Source organism: Corvus hawaiiensis, chromosome Z (assembly GCF_020740725.1).
Source record: "Corvus hawaiiensis isolate bCorHaw1 chromosome Z, bCorHaw1.pri.cur, whole genome shotgun sequence".
In the NCBI taxonomy this organism is placed as follows: Eukaryota; Metazoa; Chordata; class Aves; order Passeriformes; family Corvidae; genus Corvus; species Corvus hawaiiensis.
The window spans coordinates 58,953,813-58,979,653 of record NC_063255.1 but is presented as its reverse complement, the minus strand read 5'-3'; the positions used below and the strand labels follow the sequence as shown (position 1 = coordinate 58,979,653).

Here is a 25,841-nt window from a genome sequence, read left to right as displayed (position 1 = left end):
ACCTTAACTGTAAACCTAGCACATTACTTTACAGTCACACTGTTTCTGGACCTTCTCCTCCTTGGGATGCCCACACAAATGAAGTCTGAGAATCAGTGCTACAGTAGATTGTACACAAGCCGAGTTCAAGGGGACCTGAACTTGTCTTGGCATAATAAAAAAAGAACTTAGAAGTTTGTTCTGGTGTGCTTGCAGTATCAGGATTTGATGGTGAGGTAAATTAAACTCAGTAGGTGTACACAATCAATTTAATTAAGCTAGATTTCATTAAGAAAAAAAATAAGGTAATGGTGAAATAAAGTAAGTGCAGCCACCATTCCTGGAAGTGCCTCACTTCATGAATTATTTATTCTCTGCAGCTAAAACATAGCTTTTACTCTTGTGGCATCTTAAAATTAAAAAAAAAAAAAAAAGACATTAAAAAAAACCCCGCTGAAGCACTATATGCATTACATGGTCCAAAGTTCTAATTATAATTTTATTCAACTTCAGCAGTACACTTTGTACTGCTACTGTTTTTGAATGCTTTGTCTTCCTGAATCTATATGCAAATAGCAAATCAAGCAGTAGAAGTGACCAACTCTAGCATCAAGAGATTGCTATTCCCTTGGTTATTTAACACCTGCAACTCTGGAATCTGAGAAAAACAAGCTGGGTACCTGTCTACTACTTCCTGCAACTGGTTTTTAAAAGGCCAATTCATTATCGGGATACAATCCAAAACAATTATATGTAATCATCCAGGCATAATGCAAAACAATTCAAACAATGGAACAATTGTTAGCTTCATCCCAAAGCAGATTTTCTTTCCCTGTTAAGGTTTCTAGTAGCCTTTGTTCTCACTCTATTAATAGAAGAACTATATGCCACGTTCTTGGAAGCATTTTTCTTTTAGTCAAGCATTCCTATGTGTATGTGCCTAAGTATGTAATCTTACTACACACTGTCACATTAGCTTTATTTCCTTGGCTGAAGGAAATAAACCTGAATATAGCTCTGTGTAATGTATAAAATTTAACGGTACATTTGATCATATCTAAGCCTAAAACCCCATAAAATTCACACCACACATTGCATTTCATACAACTACCAATGCTAACACAAACATCAAACTGAAGGTCACATTGACCAAAAAGACACCAAAACTCTATAAAATCAAGGTGTTTTGAGCTTGAAGTCATACATTCAGCATCATTCATATACATGCCACAACAAACAGCTTGATTTGTTAGCTGACTTTTCACTGGTTTCCCGTCACACTAGTCATATCTCCCTGCATTCCTTTCCTTCTACCACCACACTCCTGCCTTCAAGGTCTTAAGCAACTCACATCTCCCTCTCAAGATGTCTCAACATGCCAGAGAGCATTGCTGAAGTTCACTCCTAAACTTTAACATGTCTTGCACATAGCTAAAATGAAAACAAAATCTGTTGCAAAAGGGAGTTTAGCAATTTTCCTGTCATCCAGACAGCAGGATGCAAATGCAGATCTGGGGGATTGCATCTGAAGGTTTTAGGTCTGTAAGTCTTATACTGATACTCCTCACAGTGTAGTTGGAAGAAGGGGAAACAAATAATCACCCAGCCCCTCCCAAGACCTAAAATATCATGAGACAATGGATTAAGCCAGCTGCACCTGCTTCAGTAGAACACATCCAGAATCCCTTTACTCACAGCAAAGTTTCCTCCTCAGAGCCTCCAAAGGCGTATCATTATTTTTTTCAAACAACAAAATCAATCATACAGACACAGCTCTGAATTTTTCTGGGACAGTGTCACCAGCAACCTACCACCCAACATGAAGTAGTATTACACTAAAATTCACCCATACCTGATAACACTGATAAAATGCTCTGAGGCAAGAAAACAATAGAAGGGCAGATGAGAGTGGTAAAATTCAAGTATTTTCCATTCCTTTCCCTCAATCCTTTTGCAAGGCTGGATGTGAACTCAAAGTATCCCATGCAGTTATGCACATGGTATGCATGACTTCACTAACGTCTGAACACACTGTTATAAAGAACTTATCACATATGCCTCCAGCTTATGTAGAAATTATTCCTACCAAGAGTTAATGACAACAAACAAGCAACATGAGGGGCAAAGGGGTCAAGTCAGCTTCCCCTCTTCTTTCTGATCAAGATAGTGACTTTCATGTGTCCGGTTCATTCCCATAGCACTAACCCAATTTTATCTGCAGCCATTCTTGCTTCACTTGAAAGGATGCCAGCAGAACAATTTAGAACTAGAGCCCTTGATGCAATATTTCCACCGACTCAACACTTCACATGCATGTAACATAAATGTAAGTAACTTTAGGCATCATTCCAACCACTAAATGAAACCAAACTGACACATCCATATGAAATAGGGCACTTCCACTGAACTGCAAACTGAGTACACAAGGAATAAGCTAACCAGAACAAGCTCAGCAAGTGACAGAAAAAATTTTATTCCTCCTTTTGCAACATTCATAAACCACATGAGGCTTTGAAAAGAACTAAGAAAGAAAACCAAGAGAGTCCTTTTGCGTATGTGACTGAAGGGAAACGAAACATCTCAGAATCATTAAGGTTTAGAAATGTTTCCATTAAATTACCACCCAGAGCAAATCTCATTTTGGCAGCAACTAAAAGTTCATTCTCAGCTGAGATTTGGAACAGAAAGTTTTCTTCTTGTGGTCTGAGCCACATGAAAGAGCATTATACACTTCAAGAACCTTCTGACACACAAAGCAGAAGCAAACTATAATATAGTGTTCTGCTTTTTTCCCAGCTGAAAGAAAATGAAGTTCTGTACCTGCCTATAGATGAACAAGCTTTAAAAAAAATTAAGAACAATTTAATCCTTTTTTCAAATTACTGTGATCCAAGAGTTTCAGTCCATTCTTATTGCTGCAGAAGACATTAGGAACTCATCTACTGATTTCTACAACATAAAGCAGGAAAAGAAAGCTTTGAAAAGGGGCTGAAAATTAGGTCATATTACAAAAACAGGGGAGAGAAGTTAATGGATAAAATTTAGCTAATTAAATTCTATAGTTCATCCCCATAGCAACCTTAAATAGACATCATAATAACCTGTCAAACAAAAAGCCATTCAGAAAATGACAGAACATACTTCAGACATCCACATATGTCAGAACTAGATTAGAAGTATTTCACATACGCTAAAGGGACAGCAAAGAGGGATATATCAATGGTACTCTGGTACAGAGTGGGTCTCACTTTCTACCAATAGCTTGTCTCTGAGGTACAAGACTCCTCACCTTCCTCCACCATCTTAACCTATCCTTAAATCTTTCAGGTGCACTGGGCACTGCACACAAACAGCCAGGAAAGAATTATTGCCAAAGGGGAGCTGAGTACACAGCAGCTATTGGAAATGTCAGTAGGCATCCATCTGCAATCAACACTATGTCTTTAGAAGTCTGACACAGGGATTTTTTGCCCTAATGTAACACATCATACTGAGGTAAAGCACATACCAGTATTTGTCAACTGCCGGCAACTGAAAGGGAGTTCCTGCCAAAGTATCGAGTCAGAAACATCATCCCCACTGTAAGACTTTTAGGAAACAAAGTGGTAGAAAATAAAATTTACAGCCAAAGTATAATCATTACTTAGCCCACAGACAAAACAATACAAGTACAGTGCCACACAGAAAAAAGGAGTTCTTATGCATCATCTAAAGAGCACGCACACACATGCTACCAATTAGCTATGCTACTGTCACTTCAATCGCTTTAATAATGTATCAACTCTATGAGCAGAATAACCAAAACCACTTCTTATTTCTGGAATAAGAATTACTTATGGAAACAAAGAAATAAAAAATATAAGTTATTTTTCATCATGTTCTGCAACTCTTCAAAAAGCTTCTGAAATACTGGTTGGACAGAAGAATCCTCAGCCACGGCCATTAAAAGAAACACACATTATCCACTAGATTTTTGCAAGTGCTGGAACACAGGAAAAAGAGCAATCAGTGCCAAGCGCTGACCCTGGCAGCAAGCTGCTCAGTTCAGTCAAAGGCCAACAATTTGCCTCTCAGAGCTTTGTTTGTGGAGCCTAGAATGACAGCCTAGCTGGACATCCCGCATTATCTCTGAAAAGTTCATATGAAGTAAGATTCATAAGGGGTGAGCATTTCTAATACTCTTTCATCACAGAATAGGTACACGTGTGCAAAGATAATAATATGCATATACTTAGACTGCACTAAGTAATAAATAAATGAATAATACATAGGTGCATTATTTCCTGTAGCTGTATTTGGATGCTGTAGATGAGAGCTGGTTTCTTTCAAAGGTTGGGCTTTTTTTTGTACTGTGTTTTTTTAACAAGAACCATCCAAAACTCAGTTGTGAAACACTCATGCAGTATTGTTTATCAGATCTAGAAACTCCAGTGCCAGAATACACAAAAAGATATTGCTCTCTTATTACTTAATAGGGCACAACACAAGACATGGAAAGCTGCTGCTCATTATCTGCCTGTTTAGTTAACTGCCACAAATGCAGGCCTTGAAGGAGCATTTTCTTCTTCACCGTATTTTAAAGATGTGGGATAGAGATGCCTGAAGAGTTCATGAAGGCATCTCTCCTACTATTTAGTAAGTTAGATGGTATTTTGTTCTCACAAAACATTGAGAATAATTGCATTTACATATTGTTTTCCACTGTACACTCCAGTTAGGATGCATTCAGGAGCATAATTCTGCCTTAAGGCTGATACTTGTAGTATATGTCTCTCCTATCATCATGGATCACACAGAATTCTTGCAGAGTTCTTCAATTTCATGGTAAGAAATACATTCCAAATACAGATTTTTAAAATGAAGTGATTTTAAGTTAATTTGCAATTTTAACATCCATGAATTACAGTCAGAATTCCTAGTACTTTTATAAATTTCATATTGTTTGCACAACTTCATTAGGAAAAATAAAGAGGAAGCTAGAACTCATAGCTGTAGTATCTCTCCATGTTATTTTTCTCTCTTTTTCTACAAAATAATGAGCAAACTGGTGTCTTTTTAAAAGAAATGGAACCGTGGCCTTATTAGTAACTGTATTATAAGGAATATAACCATTGCAGTAGCTGCACCAACAATGTCTCCCTTCTTAAGTTCAGTCCACATAAGAAACATGAGCTTTCTCACAGTCTCACACAATAGGCAGAGGGAAAGTTCAGCCAGAGCTCCCATTTTGCTGACAGAGAAGCTGGCACTGAATTCATAGCCAACACAACCTACTGCAACACTGCATGGACTCACGTGCAGTGTGAAACAAAAAGAAGCTTTAACCAAACCAATTAATTCTCATTTCTTTACATGAAGGGCAGTCCCTAAAATGTATTGGAGAAACACCATACATGCATTTGAGACCTGACAACCAACACTTTTTATCAAGCCAACAGAAGCACTGCCATTAAGTTCAAAAGGATTCCACCAATATTGATAAAAGCGGGCTGAAAAAACTATTGCTATTTGAGACAAACGGAAGGACACAGTCTGGCAATACAACATTTGTTGGAATACACTGTGAAGTGTCTTATTTCAGGAATCATTCCATACTGACTATAATTTAGTTTAAATGAAGTATTTAAGCTATAGCCATATCAAGTGTACATCTGTAAATACAGGCTTTGTAACTCCTGTAGCTCAAATGTGCACAAGTCAGACTTTCCATCCATCCATCTCAGGATAATACACGTAAACCTCATCGCCAAGAGACCCCCTCCCTGGCAAGGCAAGTCACCAGCACATTATTATGGCTGTTTCTCTCACCAGAGCCATCAGCAAATGATTACACCTACCTACCAAATGTACTGCAGCAACAGAGTCAAATACGCTGGGATCTGTGTCAAAGAGCTTACAAGTTGGATTAAGAAGAGATGAAATACTCAAATACGGGTGAGCATGAAGGTAACAGAACAAGAAGGGTGGAGTAAGCTACCCAGATCAACTGCACTCTGTGGCGAAAAAAACCCTAACCAAACAAAACCAATAACAAAAAAACCCCAAAAAACAACATGAACACAGAGAGTCTGAAAATAATCATATCAAATAATCACCTGGTAGCTCACCGATGGCCAGTAAACACCACTAACACATGCAATATGAGACATTGTCTAATACAAACAGATTTCATACACAACAAGGACACTTAACAGTACTGATTATCGTACAAGCCACAAACAAAGTATGAGGCGTAAATAAGTGTTTATGGCTTCCACCCACATTTTAATGGGGGTGGGGGAAGTGACTGCAGATAAATTCAGTTTTCTGCATGCCGGCACGCAGACCACACCACCCTCCGCTCCTGACAGATGCTGCCTACAACTCCATAACCACATTGATCACTGCAGTTCAGCAACTGACAGTCTAAAAAAGAATAAAAGCCCGGACCAGTGAGAGGGGGAAGCAGATTTTCTTCATTAAAGTTGTGAGTCTGTTCCTCCACAGAAACTGGGGTTGTTTTCGGTTATATATACTGACCTGCACCCTGAGCCCAACCAGTATTTAAAATAAAAAATTACGTGTCGCCTTCAGGCGCCGCAGGAACCCGCCAGAGCTGCGGAGGACAGGCTGCCTCCACGCTCCCATTTAACTGGAAAAAACACGGTACTCCCACCGCCCTCGGCTCCAGCATTGTCTCCGCCAGCCCGCGCCGGTGGGAAGCGCGGAGCAAACCGGCAGTCCGCACTGAGCGGGTCCTCCCCCCTCACACGGGCGGCTTCTCCGCCCGCAGGGCGGGTGGTCCCGGCGCGGCTCGGCAGTGCCGCCGCGGCCGCAGGTGAGTCCCGCGGGCCAGAAACACACCTGTGCGCCACAGGCGCGCCCCCGCCCGCCGCCTGACCCTCCCCTCGGGGCCCACGGCCGGGGCAGGGGTGCCGGTGGGTGAGCCCGGCAGCAGGAGGAGCGCGGTGGGTGAGTGACGGGGGTGCTACCCACCTGCTCCGCCCCTGCCGCGGGCTCCCGCGGGCCGCTCCCGGCGGAGCCCTGCGTCGCTCCCATAGTAACATCGCCGGGCCCGCCGCCCGCGGCCCCGGGGGCTGGCGGTCAGTCCCGGCAGCCTCGGGAATGCTTCTCCCGCCTCCGCCCCGCGAGGGAACCGGCCGGGCCGCTGGCGAGGGGCTGCGGCGGAGACCCGCGGGGGCGGCCGGAGCCCGGCGGGACAAAGCCGGCTCTGAGCAGCCCTCCACAGAGAGACTTTGTCCTGCCGGGGCCCGGCCGCCCCCGCCGCCAGCCAATCATGCCTGCAAACGCCCCGGGAAGGCGAAGAAACACTTCCATTCTCCCTGGGAAGAAAAGAATTGTTATTCCCCATTTACAAAAATATTTATTGTGTTCCTGCCCTTGGCAGCGGCCAGCAGCTGACGCCTGTCACAGGGTAAATGGGAGTGGTGGGGCCTGTGGCCCAAGCCCGGGCAGCATTTCTGACGTGAGGCTTTCGGACAGTATCCACAGCCTTGTTCTGTCAAACAGACATGCACCAGTCATGTCCACCTTTGCTGTCAGTGTGTTTTTAGGAGGATGTGGAGGTGAAAGCCCCCACACAGCCGACGGACTCCCCACGTCCACAGCTTGGGTCAGATTTCCTTCCCACCACCTAACAGCCTTCCACATCAGTCCACACCACTGTGTGGAAGTCCACACCACTGCTATTAATTCAGAGGCCAAATTGCTTGCTTTGGGGGCTGTAATTACATATTCTAAACAAAGCACATTATTGAGTTAACTGTTCTCAAGAGCTTGCAGAAATGAGTGGTCACTAAAAGCACTAAGGAAGAGAAGATGCAGAAATTCCACCACATTATATTCAGAAATAAAGACTTCTTTCCCAAGTGCTTCTGTTTTCCTGGATTTATGCTATTTTGGATGGATGAGGCAATACTTGAATCAACTCTTGGAAGGAAGAAGCTAAGAATGAGAACCAACTGTAAAGGAAGAACTTTCTTAAGCCAATGTTAAAAAAAAAAAAAAAAGGCAAGCAGCCTGTTACTTTGTATAGCCTACCCTCAAATTTGAAGAGAAAAAGCCAAAAAAAAAAGCCAAAGCAAGAGCTTTGCTCTTCTTTCATCTTGTTCCTCCTCTCAGTTTTACAAGTGAGTGATATCATACAACATTTTGCAACACTAGCAGTCTGGCATATGGCCAAAGTCAGGACCACTTGGAAAAATGAAGCACAGGGGGCCAGGTTCTTCACACACATGGGATCCTATGATAGCTTCTGGCATCAAGAATTTGTCCATGAGATACAGCATGGCAAGGCAAAATAGCTGTCACTCTCCACACCAGTGCACACCTCTGCAAACTGGAGGCAACTTTCCAAAGAGCACTGTCTGGCAACATCAGCATAGAATGAGACGTCACAGCATTGGCAGAGAAATCCACTGTCCAGGACTTGTTAAAATGACATGACACAATGAAAATAACATGATTTTGCTGCAGACAACTACAGAGTTTTCCATGCAAGAGCAACATTTGTTTTAAGCTGAATGGCAATACACTTCTTGAAAAGAAGTGCTTATCAGACATGAGGAGGAAAAGAGAAAGGAGAAGGCACCAGATCTCTGTGACTGCAGTTTCTTAACACATACCAACTTCATGGCAGCATGATGTAGAGCACCAACCTCCTGAAGCTGCTTCCTTTCACACAGGTTCTGGCAAAAGATGAACAGCTACCACTTGATTCCCCCACTAGACACAGCTTCTTGAGGAGTGCATGCAGTGCCAGTCAGAGCAATCTAAGGGTCTGCCTATCCTGTCCAAGGCCAAGAGGATTATTTGTGGTTCCAGACAAAAGCTGTGGCTTGACCTAAAGCCTCCTTTTGGCATGTTCTGTGACTTCATCAAAGCCACAAGGTGTTATCACTAATAGAGGCTATACTTCCCTGAGCTGTAGGTCAGCAAGCAGGGTTAACACACTAAGCTAACCTGAGGTAAGTGTAACACAGATGTGGGAACTGACCACAGTTACGCAAGCAAGATAGGCTGGTTTTCAATCCCTTGCCACAAAACACCATCTGGAAAGGGCCTATCCGTTTGTCACCATTTCGTTTCCTACAATAACAGATGGAAAATAATCCATGGGGGCTTATCAAAATATTTCTCATGTTTGTCCATAAAATTTCTCACTTGTAAGAGCAGAGTATACATATCCTTTCCTGCTTTTTTCTTTTTCTCAAACTAAACAGCTACTCTGCCACAATGGGCATATAAATCATCCCATACCAGCCTGCAAATGTGAGCACTAAGTGGCCTCTAGTGCTCATGCTCACTCTAGAGCTTGGCCAAATACCCAGATGCTCATAGTGATGGCATGGACTGATGTAAGAAACAGTGTAGTAACGATTGCCAGGTTTCTTATCCTGCAATTCAACCACCAAGACCAAACTTTTGGGCCTGCTCTTTGATCAGGATGTCCTCCAAAGATGGATATGCAGGTAGGCCTTATGAAAAGAAGATATTGTCAGCTAAACAACAAATGAAAGGATACAAGGTACCAATGTAAACAGTGATAAGTTTCCCTTGTAAGTTAAACAAAAACAACCCCCTAACCTGCAGCTCAAAGAAGCACATAGTGTGCAATTAGATATAACCCCTCCTTCTGTCTCATCTTCTCTGAAACACCCAAGACCCCCCAGTGTGGATACAGAATACCTATAAACTAGCCAGAACTCACCTGGGACAGCAAAACAAGCAGAAGAGGGGCAAGAGCCCCAGTCAAATGATCTGATGTGTCTGTGCAGGTCCCTAAGCACCCTGAGTGTTTGGAGGCATGGCTGCATGCACATTTCACTCATTGGTCTCCCTTTGAAATGAGAGCAGCAGGCCCAGTTATAGTCAGTCCTGCAAGGGATACTGCATCATGTAGAGTAAAGGCTGGGTACCAAGTCAAAATTGTATGAACTCAGCCACAAATTTGCAGCTCTGTTCTCTGCAGTATTTAGGACCGACTATTCTGCATGTGCAGTAACGGCACAAAGCAGCAGCATCTGCAGGGAATTCCATGGAATGTTATGGAGGTGTACAGAAATTTTAAAATAACATTAATGGAAAGATTATTGGTATTAACTTTATGAAAAACATGCAAATAACTTACAGTGAACACATTTCCCATTGAGATTTTCAGTTTAAGTAATCAAGGGAGACATTGTTTGCCTACAATCACATTGAATCTATGGTCTGTGTAGCACTAATTTAGAAAGATCACTTGCTGTAGCCTGAGTCATGCAAAACCTAGGACGTATTCCATAAATTATCTACTGCTACTGTGAATGAAGCAGTTGTGCCACTTCTAGCATCCACAGAGGGAACACCCATTTCACACTACACTACAGGATGCAAATTTAAAAGAAGCAGCTGCCTCTCACAGTTACTGCAGCCAATCAAGTAAGACTGTTCTGCAACTTGCCTGCAGCAACTATGTTGTGACTCAGGTTCTTTCCACCTCCTCTCTACCATCAAGCCTCTTAACCTTGTCCCTCTGACAATCAATTTTTCTGTTTCTTTAAATATTAAAGTTCAACACTTCGTGTGCTGCTAGACAGCATGGCAAACAGGCAACCTCCTTAAAGAGCTGGGAATTGATTTCTGAAAGAGATACTGGGAATGTAGGCTGCTAGTCCAGTTGCTGAACTATCTGAACAGAGATGTCAGTTTTGCTCTTGTTTTTAAGCAAGTGTTCATGATCCTGTCATGAGAGACACTGTAGAAGTTTCTAAAAATACCATGCTGTCAAACAGCCTTTCCCCCTTCCCTTCCAGGCAATCTCTTTAGACTGCCATTTGTCATCAGTCTGCAAAATCACACAAATCAGTCAGCCCAGTCCTACTTAAATGATTCATAAATCCAATTACGTCCGCTTCTTTATATAGTAAGCTGGGCCCTAACAGATTCAACCTTCAGGATTAGAGGATGTGCAGGTAGCTGACCTCTGACTCTCGAACTGCTCAGGAGCTATATACATACAGTTCAAACATGCAGCTCTACACTGGGGTTGTCACATGTATAGCACAGTAATCTTAATCTCTGTCTTGGGGGGACTGGAGAAGAGACACCTTGAATACTATCCTAGCACTTGCTACCATGTCTAGAAGTGAGTCCAACGGGGGGTCACCAAGCTGGTGGGGGCTGAAGCACTGACCCTACAAGAGCAGGCTGTGGCAGCTGGGTTTGTTTAGCATGGAGGAAGGATGGCTTCAGGACACTCAGCAGCAGCCCATTCGTGCTGATGGGAAGAGATTGAAGAGATGGGGCCAGGTTCTTAGCAGTAGTGTGAGATGGATAAGACAATAGGCCAAAGCTCAAACACGACAAGTTCAGATGTACATAAGGAGAAAGAATCTTCCCCATCAGGACAGACAAACCATGGATCCACTGCAGAGAAGTTGTACAGTCTCTGTCCTTGAAGGTTTTCAAACCCAGCGGGGTAAAGCCCTAAGCAACTTGTTCTGATCTCAATAGACGACCCTATTTTGAGGGAGAGGTTGCACTAGAAACCTCCTGAGGTCCTTTTCCACCTGAATTATGCTATCACTCTATGATACTACTAGCATCATAGAGTGATAGCATAGTTACTGCATGACTCAAGTGCCAGCTTAAAGCAGAATGATGCAATTATTTTCCTGCCCCTTGTCTCCACTTCCAAAGTACAGCTTGTGATTATGCAACATAAAGTTTTTGGCATGCAGCTGCAGGGTCTGGTCTGTTGGCTGTCTCTGATCTAGTGTACGGACGAACAGCTATACGCACTTTCCAAGTCTCAAAGCAGCAATACTAAGGCTGTTACTTTAGAAAGCATAGATGTCCCAAGAAGAAACACAGAGCTCAACATAAAAAGCATCCCACATTTTGTACATATTTTTTATGGGGTAATCAACAGTGTAAAATCCTCTGTCACTTATGAGGCCACCTATTTTGATGTTCTGAAGAGCAGAATATTTTAAATTTTTTAAACCTAGACACAGATTTACTGAGACACCTCAAACTGATAAAAATTTTAAAATGTAGATAGTGATTTAGAGCAAGAAGCAGCACTGTTGTAAGCGAATCATAAACTCAATTTCAAGTTCACAAAAAGTTTTGAAACACTGTTACATGCTGAACAACTAGGAACAGCACTAGACATTAACAGTATGAAATACAGTAATGTATACATATATTTATAATGTAATGTAATAAATATTTTCCTCAATGTTTTGGACAGTCATCAGTTCTACTAGATTTCACATTACAAGTTTATTCTACTTAAAACCAGAAGACTGCTTGTTTTGTTTGTTGCTACTTTCTTTTTGCAAAGAATATGCCAATTAGAAAATATAGATGTATAGCATATTCATAGGATAGATAAAACAGCATGAGAATATTCAGAGGTGTTTGATAACAGTTAACAAAAATTATAGTTGGGAGAAAAAGAAATACAGTCTATTTCTTCTAAACACATTTTCATCTGAGCAATGTTTTAAATTACACTGCAGTTCCTTGAAAATTACACTAGTAAGGCAAGGAAATGAAATTGTTTGACCTACTGCTAGAGAGCAATGGGGTCTTAACAGTGACTCTGCTTGAGCACACACACACACCACCCCCATCCCCTCCTCTACAGACTGTGCAAATTGAAACAACTTTCCTTGGCATAAGCACTTTGACCTCTACTACTTTAAGAAGCTACAAAACCTAGTACCGTTATTCTAAAGAATGAAATAACAATGTAGTTTAAACAAATCCAAACCACAGAAGTGTTTACTGTTTTTCTCCCCAAACACCATACAAAAATGTGTATCAACACTTAAAAGGAAATCTCTTCCCCAACCCCAACTTGTTCATTTTAAACAGCAGGCACATTCTGTTTGAACATTCATTTTGCTTATATCTCATTTCCTTCCTCTCTTCTCCATGTTTCTTGATTACTCCTGGCAAGGCTGTGAAACAATCCTCTGCTTTTAGCTATTTATCTGCCTTTCCCCACTAGAAGTCAAGCCCTACAACATCAAAAACTTCACCATGGTAATCAACTGTTATGGCTCAAATTAATTAAGACAACGCAATAAAGAAAACAAAGATCCTATTCTCATGGAGATCATTATCCTTATTAAAAACAAGCAAAAGAATATGCAGATTACACAAGACGTAACATACACAAAGATGTGTTACTTTTTTTTTTCTGGTATAGGAGTTAATTTAAAAAACAAATCTCCAGACAGCAGTTCTTCAGCCAAGTTAGTTCTTTAGAGCATGAAAACTATGCTTCAAAGCTCTGCCTCTCCCCATCCTATTTATACTGGCAAACCTCCTGCTGACGAGCTTATTAAGAAACAAAGCAGTTCTGCAGCCCTATTCAGTAACAGCAAGGTCCCAGCTAGGGTACTAATGCCCACTTTTGGGTGATGTTTTTCACAAATGACTAAAGTGAGCTGGCAAGAGTCCAAAAGTGAACAGCAAGAAAAATCAGGGAAAAAGCAGATGGATGCAGCCATACCAGTCATTCACTTGCCATTTCTACAACTCCTAGAAGCCCACAGACAAAGCAGCTGGATGCACCTTCTGAGCCATCTTGACCTTGCTGATAAATGGTTATGGAGTTTCTTTTGCTAAGAGTTGAGGTTGCTACTATCCACATTCCCTGGTGTAAATTTTGCATACCCTACCACTGAAAGTTTTTGTTTTGAGGAAAATGTCAGAGGCTGCTGGAGACCTCAGCTGAGACATTCCTGCCTAGCTATGTTTCACTGATATTCTCAGATCAGATCTTCCCTCTCTCCCAGAAAATAAAACAGAGAAGTAGCTTTGGCTAAGTATGTCACAAATTAGAAAGTCAGAACAATAGATATGCACGTTTCTAAGTAAATTACTAAAGCAGCAATAGCTATTCATCTAAAAAAAGAAAGTTAAGTATAATTTTGCAAAACATCAGCATAAAAACCTTTTCCTCTCTTAAAATCATCATCTGTTAATGACTTACAAAAACAAGCCAAGCATGTTTGATCAACACATAAAACTAAGGACACTTTTTATAGTCCTTCTGGAAGCACTTGAGAAAAGGTTTCAAAAGCAAGGTTAATATGCCAAAAGGATTATATTTACCTTAACGATGTACTGTAAGAAAATATGCAGCAAAACAACTCTCCCTGTGTGCGGCTATTCTGTTTCTCAGGACTGAGTCACTAAGCAACTCCCATTAATATAACCCTTTGTGCTTAAATAAAGTAATTTACTTATCCCCAAGTCCATGCTAAATATTTATATTTGCTGAAGACATCATCATAGATTACATCCATTCTTTACCAATGTTTAACTAACAGATGAACTAGTACAGGCCTGTGCATTGTTATTTGCATAACTTTAGCAGAAGATTGACTTCATTGCAGAAACCTCTCCTCTTCTGGAGGCCTGTTGTACATCATCAAGTTTTCAGCAGATGTGCATGTAATAATTTTAAGTTTCTTTGGGAATTCAAAAGAACTAGATCTAATTTCATGTAACTCTACTAACTACAATTTCTTAAAACCTTGTAAAAACATAGTCAAAAGAATATACATCTTAGCTAGCACATGACAAGAATACATCATTTTAAACTAATGGCCAGATCTAACTGATGCAACTTGACTAGTCACCTTGGGAGAAATGATGATTTTTGAGTGCCGTTGTCTACTTGCTGTGTGATGCTTTGGGCTTGATGTACAGCTGTGCTCCCAGTCCCACTCACAAGGAGACGGCAGTGCAGTAGTTTGCTCCCTGAAAAACAAAGTTTCATTTCAGTCACCTATAACCACAAAAGAGTGATTGTGAAGCCTGGACCACTGAAGTCCTAGAGATAAAGGGGATATAAAATATATTTCCCTGATTAGTTTGGGATGCTTTAGCTTCCCCGGCAACCAAGTGGAAATAGTGTCTGAAAAAAGGAGATACTCAGCAATATTTACACACAAGCCTGCATGCAAAGCAATCAATGTATTTTTGCCAATGAAATAGGATATTGACAGGAAGCATACTTATAGTTACTTTGTTCCACTGGTACTCTCCACAAACCACCTGGCTTTTTGTTTCAATTTAGTTTCAGTCTGATTGTTTAGCTCGCACAAGACTGTACACAGGAAAGCTAGTAACAGTATTGTGTCTTGAGCATAACCTCCGTAAGAACAATCAGATACATGCGCTCCAATGACATCAGATGGTAACTTAAGAACTTAAGTTGCCAAATGATAGAAAGGAAACAATTCCCAGTGTAATCTTCTGTCCTCCTTCCCCTGCTCAACAGGCTTTAGCTACCCCTCTTGGACACAAGTAGCATGTTAGCTTCCATTCAGCATCCCTGTCACGGGGCTCCCCCTCCCCCTGACCCCTTGGTTGAGTCCTTCATTACCCCTGGTAGGAAAAGAGAAAATCAATGGTTTAACTAAGATGCAGAAGGAACTTTTGACAGAAATAGAAACACAAGTCAGTGGTTAGGGCTTGTTGGTGGCTTTTGTTTTGCTTTTAAAAGAAAACCAACATGCAACTTGGTAATTTTAAGCAACTCAGTAATTTTAGTTCTTCTCTCAAAAACATCTTTCCAAAGTGTTCCATCTTCAAAGAAGGATATAGCCAGACTTCCCTAGAAAAGTATATTAGCCATACTTTTAGCAGGTTTGAGTTTGTTTGCTTGTTCCCCCCCCCCCCCCCCCCCCGCAACGTATAGATGGTTTTTCATTGTGGTTTATACTCCATTAGCCTGAAAGAAAGAGATACTGAAAGAATTCTGCAGAACTTCCCCAACTGTCTACAAGTCTCCCCCAGGTTTTGATGTGTCTTGTGTGTGACACCCACTTCTTCCTGAGCACAAATATAATGAGGTCACAGGTTCGAAAAAGCAAAATTAAAACTTCTAAAATATTTTAAAAATACATTTTGGTTCAGATTAACTTTTTAAAACATGCAACAATGCAAGCATGACATCACACCTTGAAACTAGAAGGTTATTTTCCCCTTTCTCCCCATGCTCTTCCAGCATAAAAGCATCTTTATAAATTACTGTTTTAAATCAAGGCATGATTTCAGAAGTTGCAGAACCGAAAGATGCTTTATATGAGTTTATGTGACCACCAAAGAGCAGCACAAGCTATACTGTGCATTATGAACAAACTTCAGCCTTCTTGTTCCAGGCTGTGCACAGAATACTATTCTGAAGGCTACAGAAAAGTCACACAAGCAAACTAAACCTAACTACCACTGCTGCTGTCATTTTCCCTTTCTCAAACTTTATAAAAATCTATCCGTCTGTCACAGAAATCACATCACTATTCCAAGCAAAGATGAAAGTAGAAAAACTTAACTCTGTAATGTCTTTGATATGAAAATATAAATTAATATCTTAGCAAAATAGCATATCTGCCTTTCCGGCTTTCTTTTGCACAGTAGTCTGGGTTTTTAAGCAGAATTCTTACAACTTTCAAACAGTGGCTCTGGACCTAGCATCACACTCTAGTGCTATTTTTTATTTTAAGAGATGTTTAAGAAAAACAAGTGTTTAATTATGGACCTGGATTTGTGCAGTAAGGAGCTGACAAATGAGAACCCCTATACCCTATATTCAGTATTAGATTTCGGAAGGGGTCTCATTATGTTACAAATTTTTTCTGTACACACACACTCACACTTTTATGACACTTTTATTTTTTTTAACAAAGAATGTAAACTCGGTTTACTTCGCCACTATTGCTGGTTACCAACCTTTCATTCCCTGAAATTTTTAATAAAATACATAAAAGGGATCCCTATTACAGTTCAATGACAACAGCTTTTCTGCTTTTCTGAAACTGTTGGAATGGCAAATCCAAGCATAATCCAAATACATCTTAACCAGCCTGAAATTCCATGTCTAACAATTACATTAACTAAACCTCTCCCTGAAAGTAGGGAGTTGTCAGAATAAGAATGCTGGAAATATAAACAAATTTTAACAGTGTGTTTTGTACTTTGATACTGACTAATACTCAGTAGTAGATGAAAGACAAGCAATCACAGTTACAAAAGAAATAGACATTACAGTTAATAAGTTTCATTTTTAGAGGGCTTGATTCAAGCTGTGACTTTGGCCAGACTAACCCACTTGAAAACTAAGAAGAATTCTACAAGAATATATCATTACTTTCCAACACAGCTTCTCAAAACAGCAGGAACAATCATGTACCATTTTATCAACATATAAGGAACAGCTGAAAAAATCACGGAGATTCGCATGTTGATATTTTATATGGAACAATCAAAGGAAGTCACAGTCTAGGACACTCTGCTGTCCTGAGTCTAAATAGACTGTACTGAGAATCCCTTTTAATGGGCAAGTTTTTAACAAAAAGCCCTACAAGCACTCATTAACACAACACTGGAAATTTAGGACCAACCTGAACAACACTTGTGTTAATAAAAAGGCACAAAAGTGTATTTTCTAGACTAGCTTTTGTGGTTCTGGAGATAGATCTGAAAGAAATATATAAAAATCATATGGTTAATAGTAGATTATTTGCTTTTACTGTTGCTACCAGCATTAAAGAAAGCGCTTTTGCTGAAAAATTGAAAGATAAATCTCAATTCAGTTATAGTCAAACAGCCACAATTACAATCAAGTATCTCTTTGAAGTCTTGCTTACACAGAACTATTCCAAAACAATAGAAACATACTAATTGGTCTTGGACAAAAGCCTCTCATAGTTTGCACTCCTCTGCAAAGTCTGAAACAAGGTGACAGCATTCTATTGTATTACAAAAATACAAGAGACCAGACGGACTGTGAAGACACCGATCCATCTGTTCTACTCACACAGGAGCAGGTGGGAGAGAATGACAACCCCGTTTTCCACACAACAGTTACATACAGAAGGATTCTTCTGAAGCCTAATACTCAAGTTGTGTGGTACAAGAAAGCACTCTGGTTTGTTTTTAACAAAAATCAGAAAAACTTTCTTGAAGGGAAACAGCATTCCTAAGTATCATGAACTCCTGCTTCTTAACAGAGAAGTAAAGTTGCCTGCACAGACGAAAGTGTTTTTCTTTTCTCGTTTTAGAAATTTCTTCTCTTACAGATAAAAATAAAAATATGCATATTTTTAAATGGGGAGACAGGAAACACACACATACATCAGGTTAGTAGCAAGCAAAAAGTACAAAATAGCCATTTCATTTTTGTTCTGATGAGTATACACGTTTATCCTTTCTCTTCTTCAGCAAACTCCTGATTTAGAAATAACACCATCTTCTAGTTATTCCTCTAGCCAAGGACAAGGAGTATAAAGAAATCTCTAATGAAACTGCTAAGTTCAACCACAACTGCTGAAGATACAGAGCTTGGAAGGTACAAAAAAAATTACCTGTTTTATAAATAACTCTCCTCTTTCTGACAACAAGTTTTAAAAATGCATGATTCAAGGTGAGCACAATTTTTCCCGTAGTTTCTCACTGATTGCTTTTTAACACTTACCCTGGATGTTGCCACAGATTTGCATGTCTACCTTCAGGAAGCAGTTCCCTCTTGTTAAGGGGAGTAATACCTATCGCTGCTTCTAAAATAGTTATGTACTTCTTGTACCGCATCCTGCCTTTCTCAAGAGTTCCACCAAGCTAAGTTATCATCCAAACGCAGATGCTGCAACTGAAGTCATGACTCTTCACTTATTTGAAATGCTGCTTTTTAAAACATGCTGCAAGTTTGAAGTATAAAAATAATGCTTTTTTCCCCTCTCCCAGGCTTGGACAGTTAGTAGAAGAGAGAGAGGAACCAAAGAAAAACTCCTACCAGATTCCCCAGAAACGTCATTGTTATGTAATTCGATATTTGAATAAGACACTAATGAAAATGATCGAAGAGACAATCATGGTTCTAAGCCTGGCCGGATAATGCACACTCTCCAATTGACTAATCCTTTGCTAAATCTCTGCTGTCTGTAATCTTTCAACTGCTAATGGAGCACTAGGTAACTTCTCTGTCAAATCCATCCAGGGAATAAAAGAGACCTGCACAGAAAACTTGAGACCATTTTAGAGAGTGACAGACAAAAATAGCTTTTGCCATAACTTTTCTCACCAGAAAGCGCAAGAAAGGTCTCTACATTAGAAGTGTCATGAGGGATTTATCTGATCTACTCAGAAAAGGCATGGAGAAATACTTCCTTATGTGTCTTGTACAGAATTAAGAAAGCTAGTGACTCCCATTATGATACCTACTAGTCATTCAAACGTGCCTCACATGATGCCAGAAGCCACATCCTATGTCAAGATTGTTCTAACCATGAGGTAAGTAACTGTGCGTGCCAAAGACCTCAGGTATGGACTACTAAGGTGGAGACAGATGCACATGTTGAAAGAAGTAACAGTGACTTTCGGAAACATCGCAGTGCTGTCAAATTGCAATATTCAAAGAGATGTACTTGATTGGAAAATTAATTAAGGAAATGTTGATGTAATGCTTCTTAGATAGTAAGAAATGAATGCTTATAAATATATATAGTTACATATATAAATATTATGCACTTACGCAGCAATAGAGATAAAACCTTAGAAAGAAGAGATGTGACAGGAAGACTGAAGCCTAGAAGTGTGCATATTACTTATTCCCAAGTATTATTAGGCATGTGTGTATTTCTGTTGGGGTTGTATCACATTGCATGCGACTTACTTAGAAACCCAGAAGAAAGCAGCTAATTTTCATTTCTTGTGGTGTAAAATATTTAGCTTTTAACAACAAGATTTGTATAACTGTCTCGAGATCCTACATTACTTACAATCCTGCATTAGCCATATTTGGTGTTTAATATTCAATCACATTTGTAGGTTATGTTAGCACATGTGCACACTGAACTATCTCAAGTAATTACTTAGCAATCCATGTGACTGATCTCAGAAGAGCAAATTAAAATCAAGTATTTTTTAGATTCAGGAAATACCACTACAATTGCCAGAGAAAAAAATAAAATTCACCTACATAGTTGCAGGCTGATAAGGCGTATGTAGTCTGAAATGTAGTGATGTGTTAAGTAAAATAATATATTAAAACCACATGAATTAATTAAGCAAAAAATTTCTTCTCCAGGTCCAAAAAAAAAAAAAAAAAAATCACTTAACTACAACTTTAAACATCTGTACACAAAGCATTAAGAAGCTTAGGAAAGCAGAGTAGTACTAGAAGCCCACAAGCACAGCTAACGTCATTAAGCCAGCATGTATCCTGACTTCTGATAGCTCTATCGTAAAGGCAGTACTGAGAAGGAAAACACAAGACAAGAAGTGAGCAGTTTTTGACAATTCCAGTATTTAACAATCTTCTGACTGTAGAAGTTCATGACAGTTCTATTTTACTCAAAAGCAGAAATATTTTGATAAAATCCAGTCTTCCCTCAAAGTTGGTTTCATTAACAACTTCAGTTACCAATCACCACACTTTGTCCTATGAAGTTTTGATATTTCTTTCTGTCCAGCCTCTCCCTTAACACTTTTTTAACTCTAAACTTTCCCCTTATATATCTAAGAAATAATTCTTAAAAAACTTCCCCACAGAACTTTTCAAAGCCAGTGCTATACAAAGTCTAAAAAGCATTAAGTGCAGCTCTGGTCCATCTTTTGTCTCTTTGAGCAAAGCATTTTAATTCTGACTAGAAAAGGAGCCCCATGACTAGTGTTGTACACAGAGAGGCCAAGCCCACACAACAATCACAAATTATTCCCAAGTACTGCTTTCGGTTAAATAGTGCGTGAAATCTCCAGGTATCTAGAGGGAGAAAGACTGACTCACAGTTTAGCAACTTCCTTCAACTTTATTTGGAAACAGAAATTCAAAGCTGCTAGTACACGCATTGTTAGTGAAGGACGGCTTTTGTAGAGCCAACAAAAAGTCTAAAACATACCTTCATCCATTGTTTCCTGCTGGAGAATTATCATCCACTCCACTTTTTCTGTCTTTGTGTTTTTTCAGGAGAACAGAAACCAAGTTTTATTGGAAAGAAAGCAGTGCAATTTTCCTAACTGGGAACATACATGTGATGCCTCAGAAAGTACAATGTATTTCTGAGAATGGGGAAAGAATGACAGAGCTTTTTTCTCCATTAAAGAAACATTTACGAGATCAAAGCGAAAGCTTCCTTTGCTCTAATCCTCGACAGATGAAAACAGTCATACACTCTTAATTAGATGTAGAGCATACTTCATGTAAACTGATGACAGAAGCATGATCACATCTTCAGTCACTTCAGACCCAACTAAAAAAGAGACAACCATTGCCCAATGCAGCCACAAATTACTTTCCATCTTGTGAAAAAAACAAAATCTTGTTCTTTCTCCTCTTTCAACAAAAATCTGTGTAATAGCTACAGATCAAAGAATCCTTCTAGTAAGAGAGCAAAGAAACAAGCATCTCTTCGTGCATGCTTTTGCTCAAGTGATAAGAATAACTGTGGCAGTCAATTGTTAACTTCCAGAACACGCATGTGTTTTGTTTGCACCACAACCAGCACATATGTAAAGCCTGATCTGTTAAAAAATCTTAAGGTAGAGGAGCATCAAGGATCAGACTGGGAGTGTGGGAGGTGGGAATGAAAAGAGAGAGGAGGACCTGGAAACTTCTTTCTCACAGCTTCAGGGATTGCAGTTGCTTTTGGCCCCTCCTTAGAGATCGTCCCTTCCCTGAATAGTCCATATGTTCCTGGCGATTCTCAGAATCAGCTTATACAAAGTTGTGCTAAGGAGGCTAGAGACACCAGTAGTCAAATCTGCTGGCTATTAAGCAGAGCTAGATGATGAAGCAGATGTTAGAATAGAGAGTGCAAGCCAGACTACAGACAGCCTTGCTGTTAAGAGTGACGTGCAGGAGAGATTTATGGGTTTTCTCTAAAGCCTTAAAAAAACTCAACCAAAAATTAATGAGGCAAAGCAAATAACAAATAGCTTGAATCAACATGTGAAATCTTGGCTATGATAAGGCTGCATTGTTAAGCTCAGGCTCAGTTTATCAATACAACGTGGATGTTAAAAAATTAGTTTGATACAACAGAGGTTATAACAACACAATGCTTTTGGGAGAGGTATCATTGAGCCAGTCTTACGAAAAAGCCACAGTGGCCCAATATATGTGAACTCATGCCTGAGTCAGTGAAAACATACCCACGTCTAACTAGACATCCTAAACTTGACACTTCACATGTATATAAACCACACCCCAAATAATTGCACACCTTTAAGAAATAAGAAGAAATTTCTCAAAAGCAGTTCTAGATTGCTGGTACAAAACAAAAGCAGAGACAAAAGCATGAAAAGGGAGCAGGCATTGGAAAAAAAAAAACCACAGAACAAAAGGGCTTTATATTTTGCCTCCCACACTTCTGATTGACCCTACTATTGTATCAGGCAGTATTTTTGTCTGTCGTTTTCACAGACATTCATGTGAAAAGAGAGCACTAATGAGTTTCGTTTTCTTCCTAGATTAGCAGCCATGGTTATCTGAGGTTCCGACAATCAGACAATGACAATGCTGACCTAAATTCAGGAAGACTTGGGTAGCTCATGTTTCCTAAAAACAAAGCCTGCAGCTGAGGAATACACACCAGGGCAGATGCTATACCAGATATCAAACCAGAGCTCCCACAGCTCACTCTGTTATTACTTATTACTAAGTTTGGATCATAAACATCCTAAATACATTCACAAATGCAAGGGCCATCTTACACTGAACTGAAAGGAGCTGACACAGTCTGCATTCTCATTTGAAACAGAAAGTTACAATATCCCCTAATGTCATACACTTTCAAAAAGCAATCTGCTTTAAAAGAAAAACAAACCAAAAAAATCCCAATAACAAGCCAACTAAAATCCAACCCAAACATTAATAATTTAATGTATTAAATGACCTGCGTGTACTTTGCTGCTGCATCAAGGTGTTTAATTACTATGCTGCAGTCAGTACCTGTTTAAATTATGTAATATTAAAGTAAAAAATAACTTCAGCTCTCTACAGCTGAATGCTGGCTTAGTCTGTTAAAAAAACCCCAAAACAACACAACCAAAAACAAAACCCAAAAACGACACAAAACAAAGCAAAACAACAACAACGAAACCCCAAACCCCCCAACAAAACAACAAAAGAAACCCCAAACAAACCAAACTAAGCAAAAAACCCCACAAATAACAAACAAACAAACAACCCTCCCAAACTCCAAACAAAAATACCTACATAATTGCAGCAGGTTCTAAATCATAAATTACCTACTCAGGGAAAAAAAATTACTTTCTGAAGTGGGACCAGGATAACCCAAGTACTGGTAAAAGACGATTAAAGAGCAACAGAAAGCTTCAAAAACTCTGGGAACAAGCAGTAAGCAAAGTTTTCAAGGGAGCAGACATAGGGATCCAACATGGTGCTGTTGTTTCTGAGGAAGAGGATAGGTTTAGATAATTGAAAAAAGTGCCCGTGGTTGAACAGCTCTATTTTGACTGTGTAGGTTTGCAATGAATTTAGCGCACTTGGCCATGGGACTGAGACAGAACCTTTGACTCTGAAAGATGACGTGCACTGGTGTGTGTATGCCAGCATGGTCATGCAAAACCAGTCATACCCATGTCAGTGCTCCAATCTTTGTAGGTAACACACAGTTTGCAAACATTTCTTCACTATGGCAAGACGCATATATTAGAAGACAAAATTATGCCCAATATACTTAACTACCATAAATACTTGTATTACAAATAGATTGTCTCATTTTTGAGAAGTCTTCCAAAGTTCACAGGAATCCACTGCAATTTGGGATTAAGATCCACAGCTTTTCTACAACTGATGCCAAGGATCAATTGTCAAGTTTAATAATTTTTTTTTTCCCCAGTAGTTTCCCAGAATTTTCATACCTATTTGAAAATAAACCAGACTTGAAAATCTCTAATCTCAAAAATCTGTAGCTGTTCTAACATGTGAGTGCTTTGTTCCCCCTGTCATTAGAATGACCAGTTCCAGAATTACTACAATAGGGTGAAACTGATGCAGCCACAGTATGACAAAAGTTACTCTGTCCCTGAGTACATAAGTACTGTTATTTCAACAGCTAAAAGTGAACAGTCTTGTAACACAAGATTTCCTTTACCCTACAAGGAAATTCTGGAGAAAGGCAAGATTGATAACTATTAAAACACACACACAAATGCTATCATCTAGATTTGCTCTAAGTTAAATGCAGCTTTGAAGTAGTCCTGGAATATTAGGCCATTCCCCATTTGAGGATTACTATGGTCCAGGAACTTTCTAATGCTTTTAAGCATATAGGTTTTATAAAGGTATGGCACATCCCAATTTGTAAACCATGCTGCTGCCTAAACATTGTTTTAATCACTAAGAAAGATTTCCTGGTTGTCCTTAGGGGACACTGAACCAGGAAAGGGGGGATTAAGCAATCATAAAAGTATCAGACACTTAATTACTTTGACGCTTCATTCTGAAGAGCTCTATTTAGATTACAGTTCATGCAAAGTATTGGGATCACCCCAACTCCACTGCTTAATTCCCAACACTCACCTTTAGTCTCACAAAAACCCAGCGCAGTGGCACTAAGCACCTCAGTAGTTACTGACAGTGATACAGGGCAGTAGCAAAACACAATTAGACACAGTTTCTCCAGTCCACAGTGACATCCTTTTGTAAAGGGAAGAGGAGTCACTGCCACTACTTGAAACCAATGTTTAGGGCCTAAGATGTTTGCATGTAACAGTCCAGAAGCAATTATAACAGTAAACTCACCTAAAAGTCAAATACATGCAGAAAACTTCCTCGGAAGCCTAATGACAGCCCTCACGATAATGTTATACTAAATATAAATCTTACTGACCATGTGTAAGTGGCAAACACATGCTTACTGAATGCAAAACATTTCAAAGTCTCTTAAAGCAGATGATCTCTCAATTAGTATTAATTCACACAAAGCAAACTTCCTATGCCTTCCAGTACCTGATTCTTGCCATGTCAGGACTTCATGGACCCTGACAAGGATCACTATTTGAAAGAGCTGATAGTTAAAGCCTTAGACAACAAATGCTTCATAAATGAAAGAAGCAGTTTTATCAGTCATAGCACATATAGCTTCTCTTTTATTTTCCCTGAACTATAGGTGAATCACAGTTCTCAATCCTTAAAATAAAACTTTGCGGAACAAAAGAAAAGGTAAATTATTTTGTTGCAAATGATGCAACCTCGATAATTACGTCCAAAGGTTAAAACAAAGCAGACCTTTGCAGCCTCTGCTGGAGCACAGCTGTGGGGCCTGGAGCCCTCGAGTGTCATCTTAGCTGTGGGAACCGACACAAACAATTTTATAAGCTGAAGCTAGGGAGCAGGTAATTCAGAGATTTTCTCTGTTTCAAGTGAATAACTACTAGAAAGCAACAATGGAAGCATGAAAATTTTCTGATTGGTTATATGACTCTTACACAAGTATGTTCAAACAGCATGTACTTTCTCATGCTGGAAAAAATATGCAAACAGGTTTCAAGTACGAGGTAAATAAGGGCAAGTTGCTTTTCTACTAAAGCAAGTGCATGCCACTGGTAGATCAACCCTGACCCTCCAGGATGAAAATCTAATGCACCTGGGCTCCAGCACCGCAAACATGGTCAATGCCGAGGCACTTTTACAGGGCAATTAAACATTTGTCTTCTGGAACTGCCTGTTCCTTTGTTTCACAGTTCCCTGTTAACTTGAAACTTCCCCTGACCCAGTTAGCCAAAGCCCAAGGCACGGATGGAATCCACTCGAGATGTGCCAACATAAAGATTTCAGGAATTCTCTGTGCAACAAAGGCAGCCCAAGCCTCCGACGGCGGGGGCGTGCGCTGGAC

At 39.9% G+C, this 25,841-nt stretch overlaps 1 protein-coding gene across 6 annotated transcripts in view; it reads right to left on the bottom strand.

Moving 5' to 3' along the window:
* The window catches only part of TJP2 (tight junction protein 2), a 63,525-nt gene that overhangs the window by 36,756 nt on the left and 928 nt on the right, over nucleotides 1-25,841 (bottom strand). For 2 of the 6 annotated variants that reach the window (XM_048292886.1, XM_048292887.1), the window contains exons 1-2: nucleotides 18,461-18,719; nucleotides 14,622-14,742 (exon numbers count right to left, since the gene is read on the bottom strand). In XM_048292886.1, the coding sequence (XP_048148843.1) occupies nucleotides 14,622-14,742; nucleotides 18,461-18,573 (234 nt within the window). In that variant the 5' untranslated portion in view covers nucleotides 18,574-18,719. Of the gene's footprint in view, nucleotides 1-6,954; nucleotides 7,136-14,621; nucleotides 14,743-18,460; nucleotides 18,720-25,841 lie in introns of those variants that run through there. The other 4 variants (XM_048292891.1, XM_048292892.1, XM_048292889.1 and 1 more) reach the window with 2 other exon arrangements.